Here is a 26,466-nt window from a genome sequence, read left to right as displayed (position 1 = left end):
GCTAAGTCAATTTCCTGCGCTCCGTTTCTATCCGTCTCCAGTGCCACGCTGCCCATCAATCAGCATCCCGCGAGATGTGATGTCATCTTGCGGCGTGAGACCGGCTCATGTCAAATTTCCTCACCTCCCCCACCACTGCCGCCGCCACACTCCCTCGACTCGAAAACTTAAAGGATCTGAAGGGTAGAGAAGGAAAAGTTCCCAACAGCTCCCCAAAGATGTCTCCCATGTTTCAGTCTCACCTCTCCTGGGATGGCAGGATCCAGACAAGCTAGCCAGCTGGTGCGGTCTCAGCGGGACCAACTGGGAACACTGAAAAAGACGCACCATATGCATCGGGACACATGGACGTGGAAATGGAAGAAAATACCAGTCCCTTTAAACATGGAACTTTCCAATGGGGATTTGTTTAAAAAAAAAAAAAAATTCCCTTGTTTATTTCGCTTCTAGGTCATCGCAATGGCGGTGGTTGGAAATAACAAACGATACGTGCTGAAAAAAGAGGACTAGCAAAAGCAGAAGCACGAGGGTTTTTTTTTTTTTTTTTTTTTAAGCCGAGCTTCACCCCCTCCTTTCTGAAAGTGTGTTGTCGTGATAAGCAGTTACAGAGAAATGCAGTGTCACAGAACTAAGCTCGCATCAGCAGTGTTGCCAAGCCACTGTTAGCTAGCCACGGCTGCTACATTGTTAGCATGACTCAGTCGTAAGAGAGTGTCACTAAAACAGTGAATGTTATCAGTTTGAGGTTAAATTTTTCTTGTATGAATAAAAAAACAACATGCGACAAGCAAAATGATGCTTGTCAATTGTTAAGGAGCGGTGGGCATCACAGTAAAGAAAATAACTATTTGAACACCCTGCGATATTGTAAGTTCTCCCTCTTAGAAATCATGGAGGGGTCTGAAATTTTCATCGTAGGTGCATGTCCACTGTGAGAGAGAATCTAAAAAGTAAAAAAATACAGAAATCATAATGTATGATTTGAAATTTTAACGATTTGTTTGTGTGATACCGCTGCAAATAAGTATTTGAACACAGCCAGAATTCCGACCCACAAAGACCTGTTAGTCTGACTTTAAAAGTCCACCTCCATTCCACGGATTATCCTGAATCAGTTGCACCCGTGTGAGGTCGTTCGCTGCATAGAGACACCTGTTCACCCTACACACTCGGTAAGACTCAAACTTGTAACATGGCCAAGACCAAAGACCTCTCCAAAGACACCAGAGACAAAATTGTACAACTCCACACGGCTGGAAAGGGCTACGGAGAAATTGCCAAGCAGCTTGGTGAAAAAACGTCCACCGTTGGAGCAATCAAGCTAAAGATGACGGTCAATCTCAATTGGAGTGGAGCCCCACCAGTTTATGATTCAAGATAGATGAGAATTAAGTACATGTTGGTAGTAAAATAATAATAATAATAACAATAACAGTGGTGGTTATTATTCAATTATTTGACCAACCATCAATAGGAGAATTGATTCTAAAAAGATTGTGATAGGGCTATATATATATATATACATACATACAGTGAAGAAAATAAGTATTTGAACACCCTGCTGTATTGCAAGTTCTCCCACTTAAAAATCATGGAGGAGTCTCAAATTTGGAAAAATCCACAAATCACAATGTATGATTTTTTTTTTTAACGATTTATTTGTGTGACACAGCTGCAAAGAAGTATTTGAACACCTGTTAGTCCGCTTTTAAAGGTCCACCTCCACTCCTGTATTATCCTGAATCAGATGGACCTGTGTGAGGTCATTAACTGCATAAAGACATCTGTCCACCCCGTACAATCAGTAAGACTCAAACTGGCGACATGGCCAAGACCAAAGACACCGGAGACAAAATTGTACAACTCCACACGGCTGGAAAGGGCGACGGAGAAATTGCAGAGCAGCTTGGTGAAAAAAGTTCCACTGTTGGGAGGCGTCATTAGAAAAACTTGACGGTCAATCTCAATCGGAGTGGAGCCCCAAGCAAGATATCACCTCGTGGGGTCTCGATGATCCTTAGAAAGGTGAGGAATCAGCCCGGGACTACACGGCAGGACTTGGTCAATGACCTGAAAAGAGCTAGGACCAAAGTTTCCAAGGTAACTGTTGGTAATACACTAAGACGTCATGGTTTGAAATCATGCATGGCATGGAAGGTTCTCCTGCTTAAACCAGGACATGTCAAGGCCCGTCTTAAGTTTGCCAATGACCATTTGGATGATACACAGGAGTCATGGGAGAATGTTTTGTGGTCAGATGAGACCAAAAATTTAACTTTTTGGTCATAATTCCACCAACCATGTTTGAAGGAAGACAAATGATGAGTTCCAACCCAAGAACACCATCCCTCCTGTGAAGCATGGGGGTGGTAGCATCATGCTTTGGGGGTGTTTTTCTGCACATGGGACAGGACGACTCCAGTGTATTAAAGAGAGGATGAGATTTTGGGGAACAACCTCTTTCCCTCGGTCAGAGCATTGAAGATGGGTCGTGGCTGCTGGGTCTTTCAACATGACAATGACCCGAAGCTCACAGCCAGGAAAACCAAGGAGGGGCTCCGTAAGAAGCATATCAAGGTTCTGATGTGGCCTAGCCAGCCTCCAGACCTAAACCCAATAGAAAAGTTTTGGAGGGAGCTGAAACTCTGTATTTCTCAGCGACGGCCCGGAAACCAGTCTGATCTAGAGAAGATCTGTGTGGAGGAGTGGGCCAAAATCCCTCCTGCAGTGTGTGAAAACCTGGTGAACAACTACAGGAAAGGTTTGACCTCTGTAATTGCCAACAAAGACTACTGTACCAAATTTTAACACTGGTTTTCTCAGGTGTTCAAATACTTATCTGCAGCTGTATCACACAAATAAATCATTAAACAAATCATACATTGTGATTTGTGGATTTTTCTTTTTCGATGATCTCTCTCGCAGCGGACATGCACCTACGATGAAAGTTTCAGACCCCTCCAGGATTTCTGAGTGGGAGAACTTGCGATACAGGAAGGTGTTCAAATACTTATTTCCTTCACTGTATGTAATAAAAGCAGAAAGTTGTAGGAAAAAAATACATCTTCTGTACAGTTACTTAAATAAATCAATTTAAGTAGAATTGGGAAGTATCTGAGTCACCGTTTGCTACTGTTGCCTTCAAAAGTCTGAGGTTTGAGCCCCAGGTGGGGCCTTCGTACTCCGGTTTCCCCTGTAAAAAATAAAATAAAAAATAGAACAAAACCACACGTCTGTTAAAATCATTTCATGGATCCAAAGTCATCACCCATCACTGCTCGTAGATGTGTGGAATGCACGGTGTGCGAGTGTACTGAATTCTTTTAATTCAAATATTTATGAATGGAATTGTGCATTTTTTTTAATATATGTACATTATTTAACTCATTTTATTTTTGTTTGTATGTAAAATTGAATAAGAAAGGATTAGTTTGCATTTAACACATACTTTTGTAATGTTTGTATTTTCATCTGTAAAATAAGAATATTAAAAATAGATGTACATATTTTTATGTATTGAAATGACTCATACACTTGGATCTAATAGAGTTGATTACATTTTTTGTAAATATTTTTTGTTCATTTTAATTGTACAAATATGCTGTGTATAAATAAAAAGGAATTGTGAGCTAGCAAACCTAATACATTTGATGTATTTTAAATAAAATCTTCTAAAGATTATAAATATACAAAATATTGAAAAATACTTTTTTTTTCAATGAATCATACCGAATGTTAATAAAAAGGGAATTGTGAGCTAGCAAACCTATAACATTTGATGTCTTTTAAATAAAATCTTCTATAGATTATATATATAAAATATTGAAAACTACTTTTTTTTTTTTTTCAATGAATCATACCGAATGTTAAATTTAGACTTTGTACGTTATTTCTAATCATCCTATGTGTATGATTATTTTGGGCAAAATAAGTGAAAAGTGTCCGCAACATCCATATTTAATATTTCTTTCTTCTAAATATGGAATCATATACTTTTCTCATTCTGTTTAAAGTTGTCTTTCTTTACTTTTTCTCCCATTCCTCTAAATTCTTTTCTATTCAACAAAACGACCTGATCCTCAATAAATGTCCTCAATAGTGTGCGACTGTTCAATTTTTGGGTTGAAATTTGAATCTCTTTTTAAAATGTGATCCATATTTCTTCAAACTAAATGGTTGATTTGTATGAATGGCTCTGTAACTGTTCAAGTGTCTGATGATAATGAGGCCCCCCCCCCCCCCCGCTGCCTTGTCTTTACAGGAAAATGGTGACTTCATGTCTGCCCTCTCTCCTTCCGTAAGATGATCCGTGCTGCCCTTCCACCCCTCCCCCACCGCCTCCCACCCCGAGGACAACGGTTGAGGCACGCCGAGCGTGGCCAACGGCGTGAACCCTGTCACACCCGTGGGTGCGGCGAGATCACGTGAGGTCAAAACTCTTTCGTATGTTTGGGCCGTGACCCCCCCCCCCCCCGCGTCTCGCTCAAACCGGTGGCGGCGGCGCAGTTCTAGCTTTGCGCTCCCTCGCAAATAAGCTCACTTTACGGACGCTGTGATATAGATAATGGAACTGCAGCAAAGACTTGTAATTAACTTGTAATAGACTTGTAATTAACAACTCCTCTTTTACTCCCCATACATGAATGAACGGACTTTCCATGAATAGGATGCTGCCTTCTTATCTCAGTTTACCCCCCCGCCCCTGTGGAGGATGCACTCAGGGGTCGAGCAAGGTGACTCATAATTTACCACCACCGCCATTAGGAACACCGATGCATGCATAATTAATCGATTTATTTTTTTCCCCCCCTTCACTTCGACTCGTCTTTGAACGGTGGCGGTCGGTCACCGGGAGACGCCGGAGACTCTGACTGGGCGATGACTCCCCGGTCGATATCCGCAGAGCTGTTAATAAGAAATAACGCACGAAAGTGTGTGCAGTTGTCGCGGGTGCAATCCCCTGCCGCGACTCGATCGGTGTCACTTACTAGTTAAAGATTTGTGCAGTTCTTACGAAAATCTCGCTTTGTTGTATTTGTTAAAACTGGCAGAGTGAGGTCAAGGATTTGTGGAAAATCTAATCTTGCATTTTTAATTTGATTTACACAAAACCATGGTGCTGTTATCTCGGGATTTTTGAGAAAGTAAATAAAATACAGCATAACCTCGGTTCTCGACCACAATCCGTTCCAGAAGGCGGTTTGAAAAGCGATTTGTCCGCAAACCAAATGATATTTCCCATTGCAATGAATGGAAAAAGAAATAATGCGTTACAAACCTAAAAAAATTCGGCTTTTTAAAGGATTTATTTTGGCTTTTCCTGATAATAAACTGCATAGTAGAAATACATGTATAGTTTAAATAGTTTATATAATAAAATAACTTAGCTGCACCCCGACAACGCCACATTACCCTTATAATGAACTGTTTGGGACGTGGCTGCAATACATAATACAATACAATATATAATAAAATGATTTAGGAAATGTATTTATTTTTTTGCTTTAAATATATGCTTTAGTAGGTTCTCGACCACAATCCCTTTCAGAAGGTGGTTTGAAAAGCGATTTGTTCAAAAACTGAATTGATATTTCCCATTACAATGAATGGAAAAATAAATAATACGTTCCAAGCCTAAAAAAATAGGCTTTTTAAAGCATTTTTTAGCTTTTCCTGATAATAAACTTCATAGTAGAAATACATGTATAGTTTAAATACTTTGTAGAATAAAATGGTTTTAAAAATATACATTTTTTTGCTTTAAATGTATGCTTTAGTAGGTAGAGTAGGCTAGGCTGGGAGTGGGATTCCGTATCTGTTGCGACTCGGCCCCCAGCCATGTCAACTTTTTTGTTTTAACAAAAGTGTAAATAGAATACCTTTTAAACAACAATAATGAGGGGGGGAAAAAGCAAAAAAAATATTTCTTTTTTTACAAAAATATTAACTCGTAACTCACGTTAACAATCTTGGAAATTAAAAAAACAAAATGCAGAAATGCTAATGGAACAGAGCATCATTAAAGTTCACAATAAAAAAAATCAACTACTGTATCAAATGTCTTTGGCGGGGGTGACTTGTCCCCTGGAAGTTCTTTTCTTTTCCCAAAGAACTTAACTAGTGTCACTTCTTTGGAGCCATAATTGGGGGTTAGTAATCCTCAATAGGAAGAAAAAACAGTTGGTAAATGTAGCCACCGGGACAGGTCTGCGTACAGAGGCTGCGTTATGCACAATAACAAGGCATGTCGTGGGTCAGCTGATCTGGCCGCGTGCGTTATGTTATTTCCCGGGTCTGTCAGGGGCGTTCGAGTCCCAATTTTCGCTCGAAAGCCGATTTGTTCGAGAACGGAGACGTTCGAGAACCGAGTAAACATCAAAAAAAAGGCTAAATAATGGATAATGTCATCTTTGGGTAGGTCTGTGGTGACATCTTATATTGGGGCGTGGCTTTTGTCAGAAATCTGAGACATGCTAGCAAGCTAGCGCGCGCTGAGCTCTTGCTGGTAAGGCAGGACATCCTCGGTCCTTGTTGCTGAATCTGCAGAGAGCAAGAGGAGCATGACAAGGTGCTTTTGTGTGCATTTGTATGTGTAAGAGAGAGACTTTTGTCTTCATTAAAAATCACTCAATGGACCTCTCCGACCTCTCAATCACTCGTACGATAATAACCAATCAGATGGCCGCATTGTCTTAACCCCTGGCTTGACACGCCCCTCTCGCCGTATTGTCCCACAAGCAATGCTGGTGGTCAGTAGCGTGCGCTTGGAAAAGTTAATGTTATAAAGACTACAAAGATATTACTCGTCATCTTTCCAAGTAAAAAGTCCGCACCCTGCTTTACACGCGCAGTACGATTCCAATATTTGATCCTGTTGGATTTCAACATGAAGTTTGTGGGGTTTTTTTTGCATCGATTGCCAACATTTCGCTGTAACTCTGCTCCGTCCAAAATCTTAATTCCGTGTACATTTTCTCACGTGAAATAGTTGAGACCTCTCTGTAGAACTCTCTTGGACAAGTGTGACTCATTTGGCAAAAAAACATACCCCAATATTATCTGGAATACACGATAGAGAATCGACTTCAAACCTGTTCTGTTCAGTCGTCATTTTGGAAGCTTGCAGGACATGTCTAAGGGGGCGGAGCTTAAGATCGCCATCGGAAAAGGTCCATTCCCTCCTTCCTAGTTAACTCGGCTATTTGACGACTATATCGGTCAATGGTAGTGGAGCAGCTACCTGGAAAGTCTGGACTTGACTGACTGATTAAAAAAAAACAAAAAAAAAAAAAACCTAAAGGTTTTCAATGTGAAATTTTTTTTTAAAAAAAGAACTGTACTGACAGTTATTATTTTACGCACACAATTCTTTATCACGAAAGTGTTTATATATATATATATATAATTTTTTTAAATATATAAAATATGTTGAAAATCACTGACCTACAGGATAATTTTTTAAATTGTTTTTTTTCTTTTTTATGATTGTGACACTCATACACTTAAAAATAATTTAAAAAGAACTGTACCGAGAGTTATTATTGTACCCACACATTCCTTCATCATGTAAGTTTATATATACATAAATAATAATAAAAAAAAAATATATATATATAAAATATGTTGAAAATGACTGACCTACAGGATAATTTTTTAAATTGTTTTTTTTTCTTTTTTATGATTGTGACAGTAGAAAAAAATTTGGACACCCAATTTTATTTACATTTGTTGTAATTGATCGATATGTCTGTGTGTACCCATTTTACCATTTCCTTTTCCTCATCATGTTTTGAGTCACTCACAATAAAAAAAAAAAACACAACAAAAAAAAAAAAAAACACTTAAGATGTTAAAAATGACTTTTCCCATGCCCCCAGTCGGCTGAGCAGTCCAGGACCCCGGAGAGGCCGAAACAAAAGGGGGGGGGGGGGGGGGCAAATGCCAAGGCAAGACATGGTTGAATTATAGCAGCAACAGGAAAAAGTGCACTCTATTTTTAAACCTGAATCTTAATGAACACCCCCCTCACCCACCCCCACTTCCGCCCCCCCCCCCCCCATTCCACACACTCCACCATCACCCCTCAAACTGATTTAGGCAGCGGAGTGAAGGGAAAAAAAAAAAAAATGGAGCCCAGAAATGACTCTTTCCGGCTGTGGAGATTAATCGGCGCCAGCGAGACGAACGCGACGTGCTCAGCAGCTCACCGTGCCGGCGATGCTCGGGAAAGTGTATAATTACCGCTGACGCTAAGCAGCACGATAAATCGGCGCTCGTTAGCACGGCGGATGGATGACGCTGAATCAGAAGTGACGTCATCTGTGCGTTGACGTGATACCCGGTCGTGTATTCAAAAACACCGCAGTGCTAAAAACGACCGTAAAGTAACTTAGGGTTCGAGTCCGATTCTAGCGATTTCCTTTCCATGTTTGCAAGCATCAAAACTCTCGCTGTAGAAAACGATAATCAATATTTCGGCTCATTTTGTGACTCGCTATGGACTAAACCAGTAAACGAATCAAAATCAATTTATATTAAAAAGAGATGTTTATTACTCATTTGCAACTGTGTTATGACTAAGCTGTTGTTGACAAGGAGTTGAATCTGAAGCATCCTCACGAGTGTACAGCTAGCTAGTAGCGCTTCACATCAAAAGTATTGCTGTAGAAAACAATAATCAATATTTTATTTTGTGACTCGCAATGGACTAAACCAGTAAGTGAATCATAATAAATTTCTATTACAAAAATACCAAGTTTATTACTCATTTGCAACTGTATTATGACGAGGTTGCAGTTGACATGGAGTTGAACCTGAAGCATCCTCATGAGTGTACAGCTAGCTAGTAGCGCTTCACATCAAAAGTGTTGCTGTAGAAAACAATCAATATTTCGGCTGATTTTGTAACTCGCTATGGACTAAACCAGTAAGTGAATCAAAATCAATTTATATTAAAAAGAGATGTTTATTACTAATTTGCAACTGTATTATGACTAAGCTGCAGTTGACATGGAGTTGATACTGAAGTATCCTTACAAGTGTACAGCTAGCTAGTAGCGCTTCACATTAGTTAGCACCAAAGAAGTAGCTCTGTTTATACCAAAAAAGTACGTCACTCCCTCCCGTGTTGTATTGTGTAATTGTTTGGTTGTTTGGTTATGTTTTGCATTAAACATAACCAAATAATACAGTAATTGGTTATGAGAATTATTAGCAAAACAATTTTGCAGTAAAGTTGAATATTGCACTTTTATTGCTCTATTGTTGAATAAAAGCTAGTCTATGTAATCCACTTTCGATGATTTGACTCTTTAGGAAACTTTTTATGCGAGTTAATCTTAATAATCCACTTTTTATTTTTTCATTCCTCCAAGCCGAATTTATGCAGCTGTTTATGGATTTTTTTCCTTTCCATTTTTTTTTTAATTTTCACAAGTGTGCCCGTACATGGATCGCGGCTGCCTGCAGCGCTGAAGGATCGAAACGTTTCTCGTTTTACAAGGTTTGCTTTTTTTTCCACACGCATACAAATCTCGTTTTGACATACGGGCGGGTCATTTTTCTTAGAATTGAATCAATAATGGCAAATGTGCTTTGAAAAGAGATAAATCAAATAAAGCAAATGAATTTATTTTTTCATGCCACCTTGGTTTTATATGGATAACTGGCGGCCACCCCACGCATAAGTCTACTTTCAAAAAGTTGTTGTGATTCAAAACGCCGTGGTTACAAGTGCATAAGTGATGCTAACTTGCTAGCTAATGCTAACTGATATCATTCAAGCCATTATATGAAAAAAAAAATCGTTAAACCGATAAAGTCACGCAATAGTTCTGACACGCAAATTCATTCATATCTCATTACATCGTTTATTTTGCTGTTTGTTATTGTGTGAATACAAAATGGCTGACTCACAGATCCCTCTGGTGTATTGCGGCAGCAGAATGAGGCTCTCTTCAGTGGCAATAAATAAAAAAAGCAATAAAAGAAATGTAAAAGACACTAAGACGCATTTGCATTTATTTAAATTTAAATAGGCGGCACGGTGGGCCAGCTGGTAAAGCGTTGGCCTCACAGTTCCGAGGACCCGGGTTTGATTTCCGGCCCCGCCTTTGTGGAGTTTGCATGTTTCCCCCATGCCTGCGTTGGTTTTCTCCGGGCACTCCGGTTTCCTCCCACATCCCCAAAACATGCAACATTAATTGACCCTTGTGAGGATAGGTGGCAAGGAAAGTGGATGGATGGATAAAATGAGGTTAATCAGGTCTCCTTTTATGCTCAGCGGCTGGAGTTGAGAAAGTCTACACACCCTGTTCAAAAGCTTTGTTGGAAATTTTTGGCACATAATAAAACAATTCAAAAAATTTCCCCCATGTAAATTATAAAAACCTGTACAAATCAACTGACAAAATATCTTTTCCGAAAGGGCATGTAAAAACTGACAGTGATGCACAAGTGCACACACCCTCTTGGTTGTGGCTGTGTTCAGAATTAACATTCAAATTCAGGTAAATGGGAGTCAGCATGCAATTGCTGTAATTAATAAATAAACTGCCTGAAAGAAAATTCAGATATTCATCTTTGCCGGATTTTTTTTCTTCCTCAAATGATAATATTTTGGGGTCAATTATCTTCTTCTGACCTTTTCTTCCCCTTTGTATTCATTTTTTTCTAGCTATTTAATGTTTTTTTTTCTCTGACTAAACAGGCGAATTTGACCGCGGAAAAAATACGAGGCTTAAAATAACACCATAATTGCATATAAACTAAAGAAAATGGATGGATGGATAAATTTGAATAGCGGCAATGTTACAAATGAAGAACTTCAGTTCAAACAAAAGTTTAGCTTTAAAATATGTTTTTCTTATTGACAATTATGAACTTTTGCATAATAAAACGCCCAATAATTCAAGTACAGCACCCCTATTTGTCGATTGTCAAACGGAAATGATCTAGCCAGTGAATGTAATCATCCATCCATCCATTTTTCTTTGCTGCATATGCTCAAAAGGTTCACGGGAGGGCTGGAGCCTATCCCAGCTGTCAACGGGCAGGAGGCGGGGTACACCCTGAACTGGTTGCCAGCCAATCGCAGGGCACAGACAGACAACACAGGAATCGAACCCGGGTCCTCGGAACTGTGAGGCCAGCGCTTTACCAGGTGTTCCGCCCACTTATGTTATGTCATATGATTTTTGTTTGAGTTCCGCACACGAAACACTCGGAACCGGACTGCGAAGCAAAGGAAAATGGACTCGCAAGTGCGATGCGTTCAAGTGCAGCACGTTATCGTTGCACGCGCGTGCCGTTTAAAGAAGCGCAAATATTTATTGACGTCTTTTTTTTTTTTTTTTTGCAGGGCGAAAGAGGAAGAGGAGGGGGAGCCAGTGGGGGAGGGCGGACGAGTTCGCGGCCGAAGAAGAGCCACGAAGAGAGAGGCTGCTGTCATTTGGGTTTTTGTCAATGAGACATCAGACCTCCTCCCTTCCTCCCTCCCGAGAAGAGAAGAGAAGAGAAGAGAAGAGAAGGGGAAGCTTCGGCGGGGTAACGTCGCTCCATCCGGCCGCTGAACGCCACGCTTTGCTCGGCTCATCCCAACAAGTGGAGCCGGTGCCGGTGCGGGTTCTTTTGCGAGGGGGTTGGGGGGCGAAAACGGACGTGTTATTTTTCCCCTCGACTTTTTTTTTTTTTTTTTAAAGGTGCTGTAGGAGAAAGTTGAGCGCGCGGCTGGGAGAGCAAAAGAAAACAAAACAAAACAAAACAAGCAAGCATGAGCAACCTGGACGAGGACTTCGCCAAGATCCTCCTGCTCAAGGAGGAGAGGATCCGCGAGCTGGAGAGGCGCCTGCTGGACCGCGACGACGAGGTGCAGGAGCTCAAGAGGAAGCTGCACAAGTGCCAGTCGGTGCTGCCCAGCGCGCAACTTCTGGGCCCGAGGACCCGGCGAGCCCAGGGGATCTCGGCCGAGCCCCAGACCCACCAGGACGTGTCCAGGCACACCTTCCGCAAATACGCCAAAACCGACTGGTAAGTGGACAACTTTTTTTTTTTTTTTTTTGGTCTTCTTTTTCTTATGAATGAGGAGGGGGAATGGGGATGACGCAGCCCCTTGCAAAAGAGCTCCTAATTGATCAGATCCATCACGCGCGGTCTCCCCCCCCCCCCCCTCGAGGGCGGGGGGCATCCGGAGGAAGTGTGATGCATTATTGGCTTTTAGTAGCCCAAGTGCATGTCTGAGGATATTTAATACTCCATTAGAAGAAGACGCGGCGCAGCGTGCCGCGCGGCCGGGACCAGATGGTTCCTGCTGCCGTGCAATCGCGGAAAGCCGCTTGAGCGTTCACTCCGTGTATCCAGCTTCACCTTAGTGCACTAGTACTCCAAACAACTCCGTATACAAGTACGACAGTTCTGTTTTTGCGGCTAACTAGCGCCACTTTTTTGGCCTTTAGCAGGGAACTACGGCATGGAGGAAACAACTCCCGTATGGAAAGCATTTAAGATGAAAGTACATGAACTAGTATCCGCTTTATCTGGACTAGTAAGAGAATTTAGCACACCAATGGAATCACTAGTGGTTTTCCCTCAGCTACTAGTGCCACTTAAGGTCTCCAGGCCTAAAGCTGTGTGAACATTTTTTTTTATATGGGATATACAGTTTGAGGTGCTTTAGTACTGTACTGTATTTTCATTGTCTGTACTAGTAAACTAATTCAGCACACTAGTAGCTTGACTAAGGTGCACAACGGTGTTATTCCAGTGATTGTTTTTCATTGGTTACCTATTTTGGCCCCCCAGCATGACTAAGGAAAGCCGTTCCAAATCCTTGCTATCCATATTAAGGTCCATGTACTAGTACACATTGTTGTCACTAGTAACACAATCTAGTGCTCTACTAGAATCAATGTGTTCTGCTTATAAAGCCGTGTGAGCATTTATTGGACAACCTTGATTTCCAGCTCAAAGTTCATGTACTTGTGCACACGTTGTCTGCACTAGTAATACGATTCAGCGCTACTAACAATTTTTCACGATAGTAGAGCCAATAATAACATCACAAATGAAAGTCATCTGAGCACTTATTAGATAATCTTGACATCCAGTTGAAGGATGATGTGCTCGAATGTTCTTTGTCCTCACTAGAAGGACAATTCAGCACACGAGGGAACTAGTAACGTTTTTTTCCTATTACTATATGACATGTCTGCATGTTATTAAGACAACTTTGGCATACTAGTAGAAAGCTATTATGTGTTAATAGTAGGTCAAAACTATTACTTGTCATTTTGGTATTAGGTATGGGGTCCACGAGGCTACTAGTGTGCGACACATGCTGATGAGTTGGACTGAGTAGTGCTACTAGCGCAGCGCAATAGTTTAATTGTCTAAAAATAGTTTAATTGCATACTTGTTGGCCAAAACTAGCACTGGTCGTAAAAAAAAAAAAAAAAAACTGAGTGAGTACTGAGAATACTAGTTCTTGGACCTGAAGCATTTCATTCCTTGATACTTACTACTAGTATGCGTTTTGTCCTCATCGCGTATTGCAGCTCACTAGTAGGAAATCATGCTCACAATACATCTTCATGGCAAGTCGTTCATCATCCTCAAGTGCTGAATAATGAATGAAAACTAGTGCGCAGTGAATCAGTGCTCAAATGGCTTGTCAGGACTTTAGACCCGTTATTCTGGATTTCCAGCTTAAGGTATCGATACTAGTACTCTGTGTTGTCCATTACTTGGGCCACCTTTGGCCTACGAGTATGCAATTACAAGTAAACTACTGGGGCACCGTGGAGCAGCCGGGAAAGCCTTAGCCTCGCAGTTCTAAGGACCCGGGTTCGATTCTGGCCCCGCCTGTTTGGCGTTTGCACGTTCTCCCCCGTGCCTGCGTGGGGTTTTCTCCACGCGCCCCGGTTTCCTCCCACATCCCGAAAAACATGCAACATTAATTGGACACTCTGAATTGCCCCTAGGTGTGTTTGTGCGTGCGACTGTTTGTCTCGACGTGCCCAGTTCAGGGTGTACCCCGCCTCCTGCCCGTTGACAGCTGGGATAGGCTCCAGCACTCCCCGCGACCCTCATTAGGATAAGCGGCAAAGAAAATGGATGGATGAAGTGAACTACTCTGCTGCACTAGTAACATTACTAAGCCCAGGAAGTGAGCATTGTCATGTGCTAATAGCCTCCTGGACACGATTACCCGGCACCAAAATGCCCACTCGTACTTTTCCATCACTAGTAACATGCATTTGTCATACTAGTATGCATAAATCCAATGCCGTAGTGGAGAAAACATTACTTGAAAGACACTCGTTCTATTCATGTCTTACTCGTGAGAAAAAAAAAAAAAAAGAGTACTAATGGGCGGACATGGAGGATATGGACTAAATCACAGGTGTCAAACCCAAGGCCCGGGGGGGCCAGATCTGGCCCGTCGCAAGATTTTATGTGGCCCGCGAAGGCACGTCATGCGTATCAACTTCCATGATTTTTGCTCGAACCTGTAGCAAATTTTCAAATTGTCGTGTCATAAATGATAACGGTGAGATATCGCAAGCATTTGTGTGTTACCAAACGTCATCAAGAGTTGAAAATCCCGTTACGCTTGATTATTATTATTTTTTTTTTAATTCCAAAAGTAATTCATAAATGTCTTGTGTAAATATGATGAGGGGAAAGATTTTTATGGTTTCATCTGGAACTACAATGAGTTTGACACCCCTGGACTAAATAGTTTCTATACTACTACACCCCCCCCCCCACACCCAACCAGATTACTTCAAGGCTTGTCTGCCCCCCATGGGTCACTTATCAATAAAGCAAGTAATATTATTGCAGCGGGTCTTAGTCCGCTTCATCATTAAATCTACGCGTAGTACGCCTTTAGGTGTCATACTGCCCCCTTGTGTCCAAGGTGTGCACACCAGAAGGAACAGCACAATGGCCAAGGAATTATCGCAGTACAAAAAGCCATTTACATTCTTATCTAGTTGAGTAATCACTTGAGGTTTTTGTGAAGTGCAACGCCGCAGTGCCGTCTACTAAAGAACACCCCGAAACCGTCTTTTGGGCGCACGTACTTGCAAAGGGCATTTCTATTGATACGGGTGTGCCTACTATTGCAACGAGCGAGCGTGCGTGCGCGAAAGAACCGCCGCGAAGGCTCCGAAGGTCGCGAGTCTCGATTGTGCGAGATGACTGAATTTTAATCGAGGCAAAAGGACGCGGGGGGGGGGGGGGGGAATTCAGATTCCTCGTTTGCGAACTTTAATTAAGGCTCGGACCGCGAGGGCTGTAACACCAGCCCCCTCCTCTCCCCAGCGTGTGTGAAGCAGAAGCGAGCGCTGGTGACATAATGCGTGCGTCTGACGGCGGGCACCTGTGTCATGCATGTCCGACATGATGTAAGCCCCCCACAACCCCCACCTCCAGCCACACCCCCGTGACCCACCCTCGGCGCATTAGCGCCAGGCCTCGGCACCAGCCGTCATCGGATTACTGCCCGGCGCAGCGGCGGCTCCGGTTTCTATCGATCGGCGTAGGAAAGGGGCTGAGCTCGGATGGTCGGGGAGGTGAAATTTAAAGCCCAGCGGTGCTTTGGAGGACAGCGAGTGAATGAGTGGGCCGTTTTCATCGCGCCGGGACGCGTGTGCGCGTTTGCGGTGAGGTTAGTTGGGTCACGGTTTGAGTCTGTAGTCGTGGAGGCTTGTGTGTAAAATAAATAATGACAAATAATGTCAATTTGTCAAGGTAATACACAGTTTAATATTTCATCCGATTTCAAAATACATTGCAAAATACACATGGATTGCTTTTCTCATTTTTAACAAGAGTGAATATTTGTTTATGTGAATTGAAGTTCAATTAAATGTGTAATTTTTATTTTTTCAGTATTTGTTTTAAATGTTTGATTTAATATTTAAATGTTTTATAATATAGAATATCATGCATAATGTTCCATAATATTTCAAAACACCTGTATTCATTATTATTTCTAGACAGCAAGAATTATGCTGGAAACTTGATTTATTTAATTTTCTGCAAATCATTTATTTATTTATTAATTTTGAATGCATATTTTACTATTTCGCTTTTGTATTGTATTTTTGGCATATGGCATATTTCAAAACAGTATAAATTTGATGTGGTAGCTCGTGAGCTAGTTAGCTTTTTTTTCCATTTATAATTGGTTCAGTTAATATTGTCAAGTTTATTACTTTAATTTGCCACTACTAAATCTACCTGATTTGCGCTGACCCTCTGTTAAAAAAGTAGCGCTCCATTTCGAGGTGCAAATGTTTGGAAGTCGAGTAGTTCGCAGTGTCGGATAACGTTTTTTTGCCCTACCTAAAATGATGCCCGGAAGTTATTCGTTGGCCGGCAGTATTCCAATGGCCTTTCAAACAGTTCTAATATTATACAAACCATTAAAACTAGCCCATAATTCAGTATAACAGCCAACGTACCAAAGACATAAATTGAAAAAAAAAATAGTCGACAAAGATGTCAATTGCTAAATGTACGGGGGGTGCCTTGAGATACGCATCCCTTGACCTGCAGTTTTTCTTTTTTTGTCTTGAGATACAAGCTAAATCTTGAACGCAAGTGCGCTTCAGATACATGCCGCTAGGTGGCGCCAGTCCGCTTCACCGCATCCAGCCGCCGTCGGTTCACATTGGCTTCCTTGGAGTGGAGGGACGAGATCAGCTCAGTTGACGGCAGTTAGAAAACTGGCAAAAAAGTATCCATCCATTTTCTTAGCCGCTTATCCTCACAAGGGCCGCGGGGAGGGCTGGAGCCTATCCCGGCTGTCGACAGGCAGGAGGCGTGGGACACCCTGAACTGGTTGCCAGCCAATCGCAGGGCACATACAGCCGCACTTCCAATCACACCTACGGGCAATTTAGAGTGTCCAATTAATGTTGCATGTTTTGGGGATGTGGGAGGAAACCGGAGTGCCTGGAGAAAACGCACGCAGGCACGGGGAGAACATGCAAGCTCCACGCAGACGGGTTTGGGATCGAACCCAGGTCTTCAGGACTGTGAAGCCAACGCTTTACCAGCTGCCGTCCACTAAACCACCCGGAAAAATAAAAATAATGAAAAACAATACATGAGGTACAATTGTGTTTTGTACTCATATTTTCCGTTTTCAGGGGATGTGGCGCGCAAATGTTATGCAGTGCAATTGTCGAGCGCAGTTTTTCTTCTCGGCGGCAACGGATTGATTCCCTTTCCATTCATTTCAATGGGGAACGATGATTTGAGTTGATAACAGAACCAATCAAATGCCGTGCAGATTACCACAGACATGTTTTGCTAGTCGAATCGTTTTGCTCGGGTTGATCAATTGGATGATGGGAAAGTGCTGATGTTGAGTTGGGCCTTGTAAGGCGAAATGTGATTGGTTCAAGAAACGGTCCCATTGAGTTCAATGACGTGGCAACGTGTAGATGCTGAAATCTGATTGGACAAATGTCAAAGATGAAAAAATGTAGGTGGACATCGGTGTTTTCTCCACTCTACTTTCCCTATGCCCTTATTCTCCCTTTGGATAAAACTTTGCTCCCTCACTGATAAGTAAATCCCCTCGTTTGCCTCGGTGTGCTGTTTGTGTAGTGGTACCAACGCCTCCCTTTGGTTCAGGCAGCGTGGGATCGATTCCCGCTCAGTGGTGGTGTCGATATAGACAACCAGTTCAGGGTGTAGTCTGCCTTTCGCCCGAAACTAGCTGGGATAGGCTCCGGCTTTCCTGCAACCCTTGTGAGGATAAGCAGCCTGGATGATGACATTTTGAAGAGGACTACCGACAATGTTTCATTGCAGTGACCAATAAAACACAATATTTTGATTTGATTTTGATTAGATGGAAGAAAATGCCCAAACGTGTTTAAAATAATAAACCTGATTAATGATGTTCATGATGTCGATTTAACTATAATCTCGACAGCTTTCTAACACATTTAAAATATTAATTTTGATCTTGGATCATGGATGAACGCTTTCAAGTTTATTAGGTCTATGTTGGGGCTGTTTTCGAGGGGTCGGGGGTCATGCATGCAATGAAGACAAGCGGGCTTTGGATTACTTTGATGGGGTTTTGCTTAATGCGCAATTGACATTCAACTGGAATCAGTAGGTAGTACTTTTGAGAGTGGACTACATTAATCTTACAATTATGTATCAGAGGTGGTAAAAGTACTCACACTCTGGACTGCAGTCCGAGCACAGATACAAGTAGGAGTATTGATTTCAAAGTAAAGTTGTTTTTTTTGTGGGGGGGGGGGGGGTCTGTCTTTTTATGTCGTGTGGTTATCAACAAAGATTTAAAAATAAAAGCAACAATCTTATTTTGACGGGGGTATTTGTTATACTCATTTTTGTCACGGTCCACGTTGTAGTTATTTTTTGTCCCGGGGGGGGGGGGGGGGGGGGCGTGACTGGGGTGCAATCCCTCAACGTTACCATTCATGATATGAAAATTTGAAATCCTGGTGCAGATTTTAACGAGAATAATGGAAGTTAACACGGGTGATTTGCCTTCGCGGGCCACATCACATCAGTTGGCGGGCCGGATCTGCCCCCCTGGGCCTTGGGTTTGACACCTGTGCAGTAGATGCTCGAAGTGCTTGAAAAATCTGTTTACATTGACATTGACACCATTGTAATTTATAGACTCAAGTGTTATATTTATATATTTTTGGGAAATATGACAATGACGTATTTTTTTTCAAAGCGCTTGCCTCAATTGTGCTGCACATCAATTCATAATCAAGGACTTTGTTGGAAAAATAGTGCACACCAGTTGCTTTTTTGTGTGCAAATGAGGTCTGTCTTTTTTTCTTTCTTTGTTTTTTCCACAAGTGCTGTTTCTGCCGGGCTCGAATCTCTTTCTTTTGAGATCTTTTTGTCTTTGCTCACACAACCCACTTCCCAAATTGTCCTCCCTGAGCCGTCACGTGGCACTCGCACGGCAAGCGAGATGGAGGCGCGCCATCTCCTCGTTTTTTTTTCATCTGTGGGTCCAACACTAGAGGGCAGATGTGCTCTTTCTTTAGGCCGAACTGAGTCGGTCCTCTGGTCTTGGGACATGTTTCGCCATTGTTTTTCATTTTCACACACACACACAAAAAAAAAACCCAAAACCTCCCCCCACTCACCCAAACAAACAAACAAACAAACACTTTATCCCCCTCGCTGGCCCCCCCCCCCCCAATCTCGCCTACGTAATTGCTGTTTCATTTGAAACCTCACCAAGTCTCCATCTCGTCAGATTGGCCTTGACAGTTTATTCCTCCCCTGAATTTCTGCACTCGATGACTTTTGGTTCACGGTGAGGCCGGGGGATGTTTTCCGTTGTTGTTTATCCGAAAGGTCTTGACTTCAAGGAGACGGCTCTTTGTTAGCTTTATGGATAAACGGACGAGGTTTGTCAGATTCTGAAGTTTACCGTAGTTTCCGGCCTACAAAGCGCACCTGATTATAAGCCTCACCAAGTCCAGTTGTAAAGGAAATACCATTTGGTACATACATAAGCCACACCTGTGTAAAAACCGCAAGTGCCCACATTGAAACACGAGATATTTACAAAGAAAGACGGTACACAGAGTTTTCACAGTTTTAATGCCTTAGCTTAACATAGTAACAACACAGTAGCATGAACATGGCTGGTAAAAAAAAATAACAACATATTGGTCAACAAAAAACAGCTGCTCGGGCTACACGGTAGAAACACGGTGGCACAGCACTAGCAGGGCCAGTTAAAAAAAACAAACAAAAACATACCTAAATCACTGGGACACGGCAATAACACAGCAGCAACATGCTAGCGCGACGCTAACGCAAGTGTGGCGCTAACAGGGCCGATTAAAATAAAAAAACATACTAGGAAAAATCACAGAGATATGGCAGTAACACAGCAGGAACACGCTAGTGCAGCGCTAACATGGCCAATTAAAAAAAAAAAAACATACTGGTAAAAGTCACTTCCTCGGTACATTTATTCCACCAGTCTCTCTCTTACGTTTTCTGCTCGAGCGCCCCCTTCCGGCCGTTAGAAAAAAATGCACAAATTAGCCGGATCACCGTATAAGCCGCGGGGTTGAACGCGTGTGAAAAAAGTCGCGGCTTATAAACCGGAAATTGCGGTATTTTTAAGGAATTTCACCATCTATCCATTTTCTCCCGCCCTTATCCTCATAAGGGTCATACGTGAGGTCAACCCTGTCCCACGTAACTTTTGGTACGCCTTTGACTGGAAGCCAAGTCAATTGCAGGGCACCACAGTTGATATAAAAAGTCTACACACCCTTGGTCAAACACCAGGTTTTGTGATATATTAAAAAAATCAAACCATTTCCCACTAGTAATCTGACCTTCAATATCAACAACTGAATAAAAAAAAGAAGCTTTGAGCGTTAGTAAAAATAAACAACTGACATGTAAGTGTGATTTGGAGATTTCGTTGAGAAGCCAAGGATTAACTGTTTGACAACAATTCCAAAATGTACATTTGGTGCAAAAACAAACATTAAAATAACAACACACCTGCAGTAGTTCGATTATATATACAGTAGCTTAGTTAGCTTAGCTTATTTGTAAATAAAGGGGATAACCAATCAACACATTAGTGAATCAGAATCAGAATCAGCTTCAATGTTCTACACATTTGGCCGTTAAAGCTGATTCTGATTCTGATTCACTAATGTGTTGATTGGTTATCTGTTTATTTGCAGTAGATTGTTGGCTAGTTGTTGAGTAAATCGGTTGGTTATTTTAAATCGGTTGTCGCCATAGTTACTTGGCGTGTTTGTTGTTCGGCAAATTATTCAGCCGGTTAGTTGTCAGCTGAGTTTTTTTTTTTTTTTTTTTGCTTGATGTCTCATTTTCTTTTTCCATTGTTAAATAATTGTTTGAATTATGGTTTGATCGCTTACTGAGGTTGATTTTGTTTGCTGATGATTTGGGAAAGTTTACTTTTTGGTTCGTATGTTCGATGAATTTGTCGATTCAATACTCCGTCCGTCCATTTTCTTAGCTGCTTATCCTCACAAGAGTCGCGGGGAGTGCTGGAGCCTATCCCAGCTGTCAGACTGACAGGAGGCGGGGTACACCCTGAACTGGTCGTCAGCCAATCGCAGGGCGCATCGAGACAAACAGCCGAGTTTACAATCACACCTAGGGGCAATTTAGAGGGTCCAATTAATGTTGCATGATTTTTGGGATGCGGGAGGAAACCGGAGTGCCCGGAGAAAACCAACAAAGGCACGGAGGGGAGCGTGCAAACTCCACACAGGCGGGGACGGGATTGAACCCGGGACCTCAGAACTGTGACGGCGACGCTTTCCAGCCGCTCCACCGTTCCGCCTGATTCAATACTCGATTCGTTAATTGCTGTTGTCTCTGTAACGATTTGACTATTGGGCTAGTTTGCGACCACCAAAAGTCATTTGGACCATTTGATGTTTGGTTAAATAGTTACCTGGTCGGTTGTTGGGCCAGTTCATTTGTCAGGTGATGTCTTGTTAAGATGGGGCAAGTTTATTTATCGGTGAACCGTTTGTTTGGTTTCGTCACGAGTGATTCGACGCACGCTTGGAAAAAAGTCAGCGTGGATGTCGCTGGATTGGCCGCAAATGACGCGCGCGGTCTCCCCCTGCGAACTTCTTATAAAACGGTCACCGTCTACGTCTCCGTTCGCCGGGATGACGAGCCCGACGCTGCACCGCCCCTCCGGTTCCTGTAGGCGCCCTTCTCTCCATGCGGCTGTCAGGCTGACGCGCAGCGACATAGAGGAGGGAGGGAGGGAGGGAGTTTTGGAGAAGGCGAGGGAGGCAGAGAGCTGCTGAGGAGAGTCGGGAGCAAACTTTGCGTGGTTGGGACCGAGCCCGGCATGTCAGCCGCGGGATCCAGCGCGCGTAGCTCCGCGTAAACGGACTTGGAAGGGGTGGGGGTGCTACCGAAAAGAAAAGAAACTAAAAGAAGAAGAAGAAGAAGAAGGGACGGGAGGCGCCGGGTTGTTGATGCCGGATAAAGTTTGCGCGCGGCGCGGCACAGCAGAGGAGCGAGGACACCCACGCGAGAGGAACGCTGACGCCAACATGGGCACCCTGCGCGACCTGCAGTACGCGCTGCAGGAGAAGATCGAGGAGCTGCGGCAGCGCGACGCGCTCATCGACGAGCTGGAGCTGGAGCTGGACCAGAAGGACGAGCTGATCCAGAGGCTGCAGAACGAGCTGGACAAGTACCGCTCGGTCATCAAGCCGGCCACGCAGCAGGTCCACAAGCAGAGCGAGCTGCACTCGGAGCATCAGCGCACCAAGAGGCAGGCCATCTCGGCCGAGCCCACCGCCTTCGACATCCACGACCTCAGCCACGTCACGCTGCCTTTCTACCCCAAAAGCCCGCAGTAGGTCCACGCTCCGTCCCGCTTTCGTTTCGCCGCGGCAGGTGGCGCACCTGTAGGACCTGCGTGCCTACAAAGTCTCCTTCCGGTCAAAAGCAAACATTCGCGAAAGCAGGCTTTGGATTATTATTGGCATAAAGGAGAATTTCACGTTAGCTGCGTCGTTTGCGGGACTTTTTGTCGTTTTTTTTTTTTTTAAGGGTAATTAAATCATTCACCGTCGGGTTGTCGGCCAGTTGATTGACAGGCAGAAGCGTCGACTGTCGGTCGCGCTCACAATCGCACCAGCAAGGAACAGAGACCCCCCCCCCCTCAGCCCCCCGTAAAAAAGAAACGTTGCACTTTCTTAAAAAGAAGAAAAAACACGGAGGTTGTCTGTGCCGCGCAGTTCTTGCTCCTGCATCCGTCACACCGGAGTCAGGCGAGTCGTTCAAGGGGAATCGAACCAGAGTTCTGTCGGTGACAGGTCTGACAATTGCATCCGTCCACAACGTGTCTATTTTGGTAGCGCGCCCCCGCGCCGAGAGGTAAAAGGTGAAAGCGGGCGGCGGGGGGGGGGGGCTGATCTTACGGGGAAAACGGAGACAAAGCCCAAATGTCTGATTCGGCGCCGGAGGAATTTTTCCACGCGCTGGCAGCGGATTCAGACGAGAGCTTTTTTGGAAGGGGCCGAGTGTGCCAGAGCGTGTTTAAACAGACTGCCAGGACCCTGACGAGAGAGTCTTCGCAGGCCCCCGGTGCGTGTTTACCTCAAGATTGGACTCTGCCCCCCCACCCCCCTCCTCTTTTAAGACTCACTCCTTCTTTTCGTGCCACTCTGACAAATGTCATTAAAACAAAAAAACAACAAAAAAAATCAGATTACATTCATTGATTGGTCAGTTAATTTGGTTAATTGGTTTGTTTATTGGCTAATTAATTAGTTAGTGGGTTGGCGGTTTGGTTTAGTTTTTTAATTGTTTCTTTTATCAATTGATTGGGTCTATTGATCAACTAGTAGTTCATTATTTGGTACTCTTATCAATGCTTCTGGGCGGCACGGTGGAGCAAATGGTTAGAGGGTTGGGCTCACACTTCTGAGGACCGGGTTTCAAATCCCGTCCCCTGCCTGTGTGGAGTATGGACGTCCTCCCCCGTGTGCCTGCGTGGGTTTTCTCCGGGCACTCCGGTTTCCTCCCGCATCCCAAAAACGTGCAACATTAATAGGAGACTCTAAAATTGCCCGTAGGTGTGATTGCGAGTGCCGCTGTTTGGATCTATGCGCCCTGCGATTGGCTGGCTCGGTTGACCCCGCCTCCTGGCCGACGACAGCTGAGATTGGCTCCAGGGCTTCTGCGACCCTTGTGAGGATAAGCGGCTAAGAAAATGGATGGATGGAGTAATGGGTTTTGTTGTTCACTGGTTGGCTAACTGTATGGTTAGCGTTTTTTTTTTTATGTATTGCTTTGCTAGTTGGTTGATCAATTAATTGATGAGTTATATGGTTGGTAAGTTACTTAATAGTTAACTGTTTGGCTCGTATATTGTAATTATTACATTGATTGGTTAGTTGTTTGCTTTGTTAGCTGGTTAGTGGATTAGGTATTTACTTTGTTTGCTGGCTCATCATCTATGGAGCTTTCCGATGGCGATCTTAAGCTCCGCCCCCTTAGCCGTGTCCCACAAGGTTCCAAAATGGCGATTGAACAGAACACGTTTGAAGTCGATTCTCTATCACGTACTCCAGATAATATTGGGGTGCATTTTTTTGCCAAATGCGTCAGACTTGTCCACTTCTACAGAGACACATAAAAAGTTTGACGCCTCACAAACTTCATATTGAAATCCAACAGGGTAAAATAGTGGAATCGTACTGCGCATGTAAAGCAGTGCGAGTACTTTTTACTTGGTAAGCTCACGAGTAATATCATTGTGGTGTTTAGAAGTGGGTGGGTGTATTCATTTGACTTGGCTCATAATCGAACCCAGTGCTCTGTCTGAAAAGTCCGGCGTGATACAAATAGCGTTTGTTGATATTGTCCATATTTAGTTGTACGTGTGCTCTTCCGCTAGCCCTAATCCATCGTAGACACTTCGTCAACTGTGTTTTAGGTTTTGGAAAATGAATCAAGCGGGCCCCTCACACCCGAGCAGGATATCTTTCATCAGAATTGCACGTTCCCCAAGTGCATCTGAGGACCATTTGCTTTGTAACATGAATTTTTCCAGGCGCATGCTACTGGCAACCAGCCTTACTTGTGGGACAATATGGCGAAAGGGAGTGTCAAGCCAGGGGTTAAGACAATGCGGCTATCTGATTGGTTATTATTATTATTATTATACGAGTGATTAACAGGCCGGAAAGGTCCATTAATCACTTAATCGGTTCATGACGTAGTTTAATGTTTGTTGTCTTGTTAATTAGTAACTTTTTTGGTTGGTTGATTTCCTGGTTAGCATGTTCGTTGGTTATTTGTTTGGGTTCTTCACTGTTTTAATGTTTGCTTAATTGGTTGGTTGTTTGTTTATTGGTGAACCGATTGGTCGAGCAATTTGGTATTGATTTTGTCAAGCGGATCATTTATTGGTTTCCTATTGGTTAATGAAGGAATGAATTGGTTTGTTTGCTTACTGCTTTGTCCGCTTGATTAATTGGTTGCCTAGCTTATTTGTTAGTTGTTAGCTGGTTGACAGTTTTGCTAATTGGCTAACTGTGTGTTCATTAACGAGTTGCTGGGTGGTCCAAGTCGGAGTGCAGCAAGCTGCTTCACTCTTTATGAATTTCTGAAAGAAGTTTAAAGAAGTCTAAACTGTTTCTGTCTAAAATAGTTGTACAGGAAGTCAATGTTTTTTTTTTTTTTTTCCATCGACACTTAACGAGGGAGCGCTTACACAACCACTCTCAACTCTTAACCCTGCGAGTGCATCGAATAGCAAGGCGGTCGCTAAGAGACACGTCCTCGCAGAGGTTTGAATATTTTTTATTTTTTACAAGTGAATACAAATGTAAAATAGATATGCTGCGCTGCCAAAAATGGAATAGTTTTCCCTCCCTTGGTCAGTCTGGTATTCATTCGTTATTACTGTATTATTACACCTCACACACAAAAAAAAATTCAAAGAAACCACATTGGCTTACCAACGCTTTAACCGAGAAAGAGACAAAAACGCAAACGCTAGGAGGAGATGCCGCATCTAAAAAAACAAAACAAAAACAAAACAAAGAATCAGGAATAAAAGAAAAATAAAAGCTTCAAAATGTCATTAAAATTGAAGTCAGCGATTGCGTCGAGTAGCTAAAAGGTCGCTAGCGAGGCTGTTTTCCCCCTCACATTGATCTCCACGCGCTTGATTTGGCTTTTAACTTTAATAAACCAGCAAGAACACGGACCTTGGAATGCCAGACAACAACAACTCGCTTGAATGAAAATTTTATAATAATAATAATAATCATTCACGCTCTAAATCTTTTCTCATGTGTGATTTTACCATTAAGAGAAGCCCTACTGAGGCTTTTAGTGGCGTCCGGATAGCACATCATTTATCATCATCATCATCATCATACTGCAGATAATGGATTTTATTTTTTTGGGGTGTGAGTCAGTTGGTGGTCTGTGGTCATCTGTACGGGAATCTCCTTTTGAGCAGCTTGCCATGGTATCTCTGTATAATAAGCGGAACCATATATGGTAATTTGAGTGGAAAATGGCCGTCGCATCCTTCACAATAAGGCAGCAGAAGCGTCTGATTAATCGCAGCCAATCAGCAAAGAGCGATAAATTTATCAAACTAACTACATTACACTGATGTAATATATATGTATATTTTTCGCCGACAAAGAAAACATAACACGATCTTAGGTTTCACATTTTTCATCAACTCATAAAACTTTCCATGACTTCACAGGAACATTAATATGCAGTGGTATTCAAATTGGGGTGTGTGGATTGTTTCAGCCCCCCGCTTGGCAATTTTTCAATCGGCGGCGACATCATATAATTTCTCCTCTTGTCGGCACTGTTGCCCTTCTGGGATGGCATCATACACGAATACACACACACACACAAGCAAAAAGCGGG

The 26,466-nt window shown here is 42.9% G+C and overlaps 1 protein-coding gene across 3 annotated transcripts in view; it reads left to right on the top strand.

The window, feature by feature from the left end:
• The first annotated feature begins 11,383 nt into the window (after positions 1 to 11,383).
• LOC133509834 (cGMP-dependent protein kinase 1) overlaps positions 11,384 to 26,466 on the top strand; it is a 134,687-nt gene continuing 119,604 nt past the window's right edge. Inside the window, exons 1-2 of one of the 3 annotated variants that reach the window (XM_061837239.1) lie at positions 11,384 to 11,544; positions 11,700 to 12,027. In XM_061837239.1, the coding sequence (XP_061693223.1) occupies positions 11,771 to 12,027 (257 nt within the window). In that variant the 5' untranslated portion in view covers positions 11,384 to 11,544; positions 11,700 to 11,770. Of the gene's footprint in view, positions 11,617 to 11,699; positions 12,028 to 21,852; positions 22,412 to 26,466 lie in introns of those variants that run through there. The other 2 variants (XM_061837238.1, XM_061837237.1) reach the window with 2 other exon arrangements.

The sequence above is a fragment of the Syngnathoides biaculeatus genome, chromosome 12, assembly GCF_019802595.1.
Source record: "Syngnathoides biaculeatus isolate LvHL_M chromosome 12, ASM1980259v1, whole genome shotgun sequence".
Lineage (NCBI taxonomy): Eukaryota > Metazoa > Chordata > Actinopteri > Syngnathiformes > Syngnathidae > Syngnathoides > Syngnathoides biaculeatus.
Note: the sequence above shows the minus strand (reverse complement) of the source record. Positions and strands in the feature narration are given on the sequence as shown.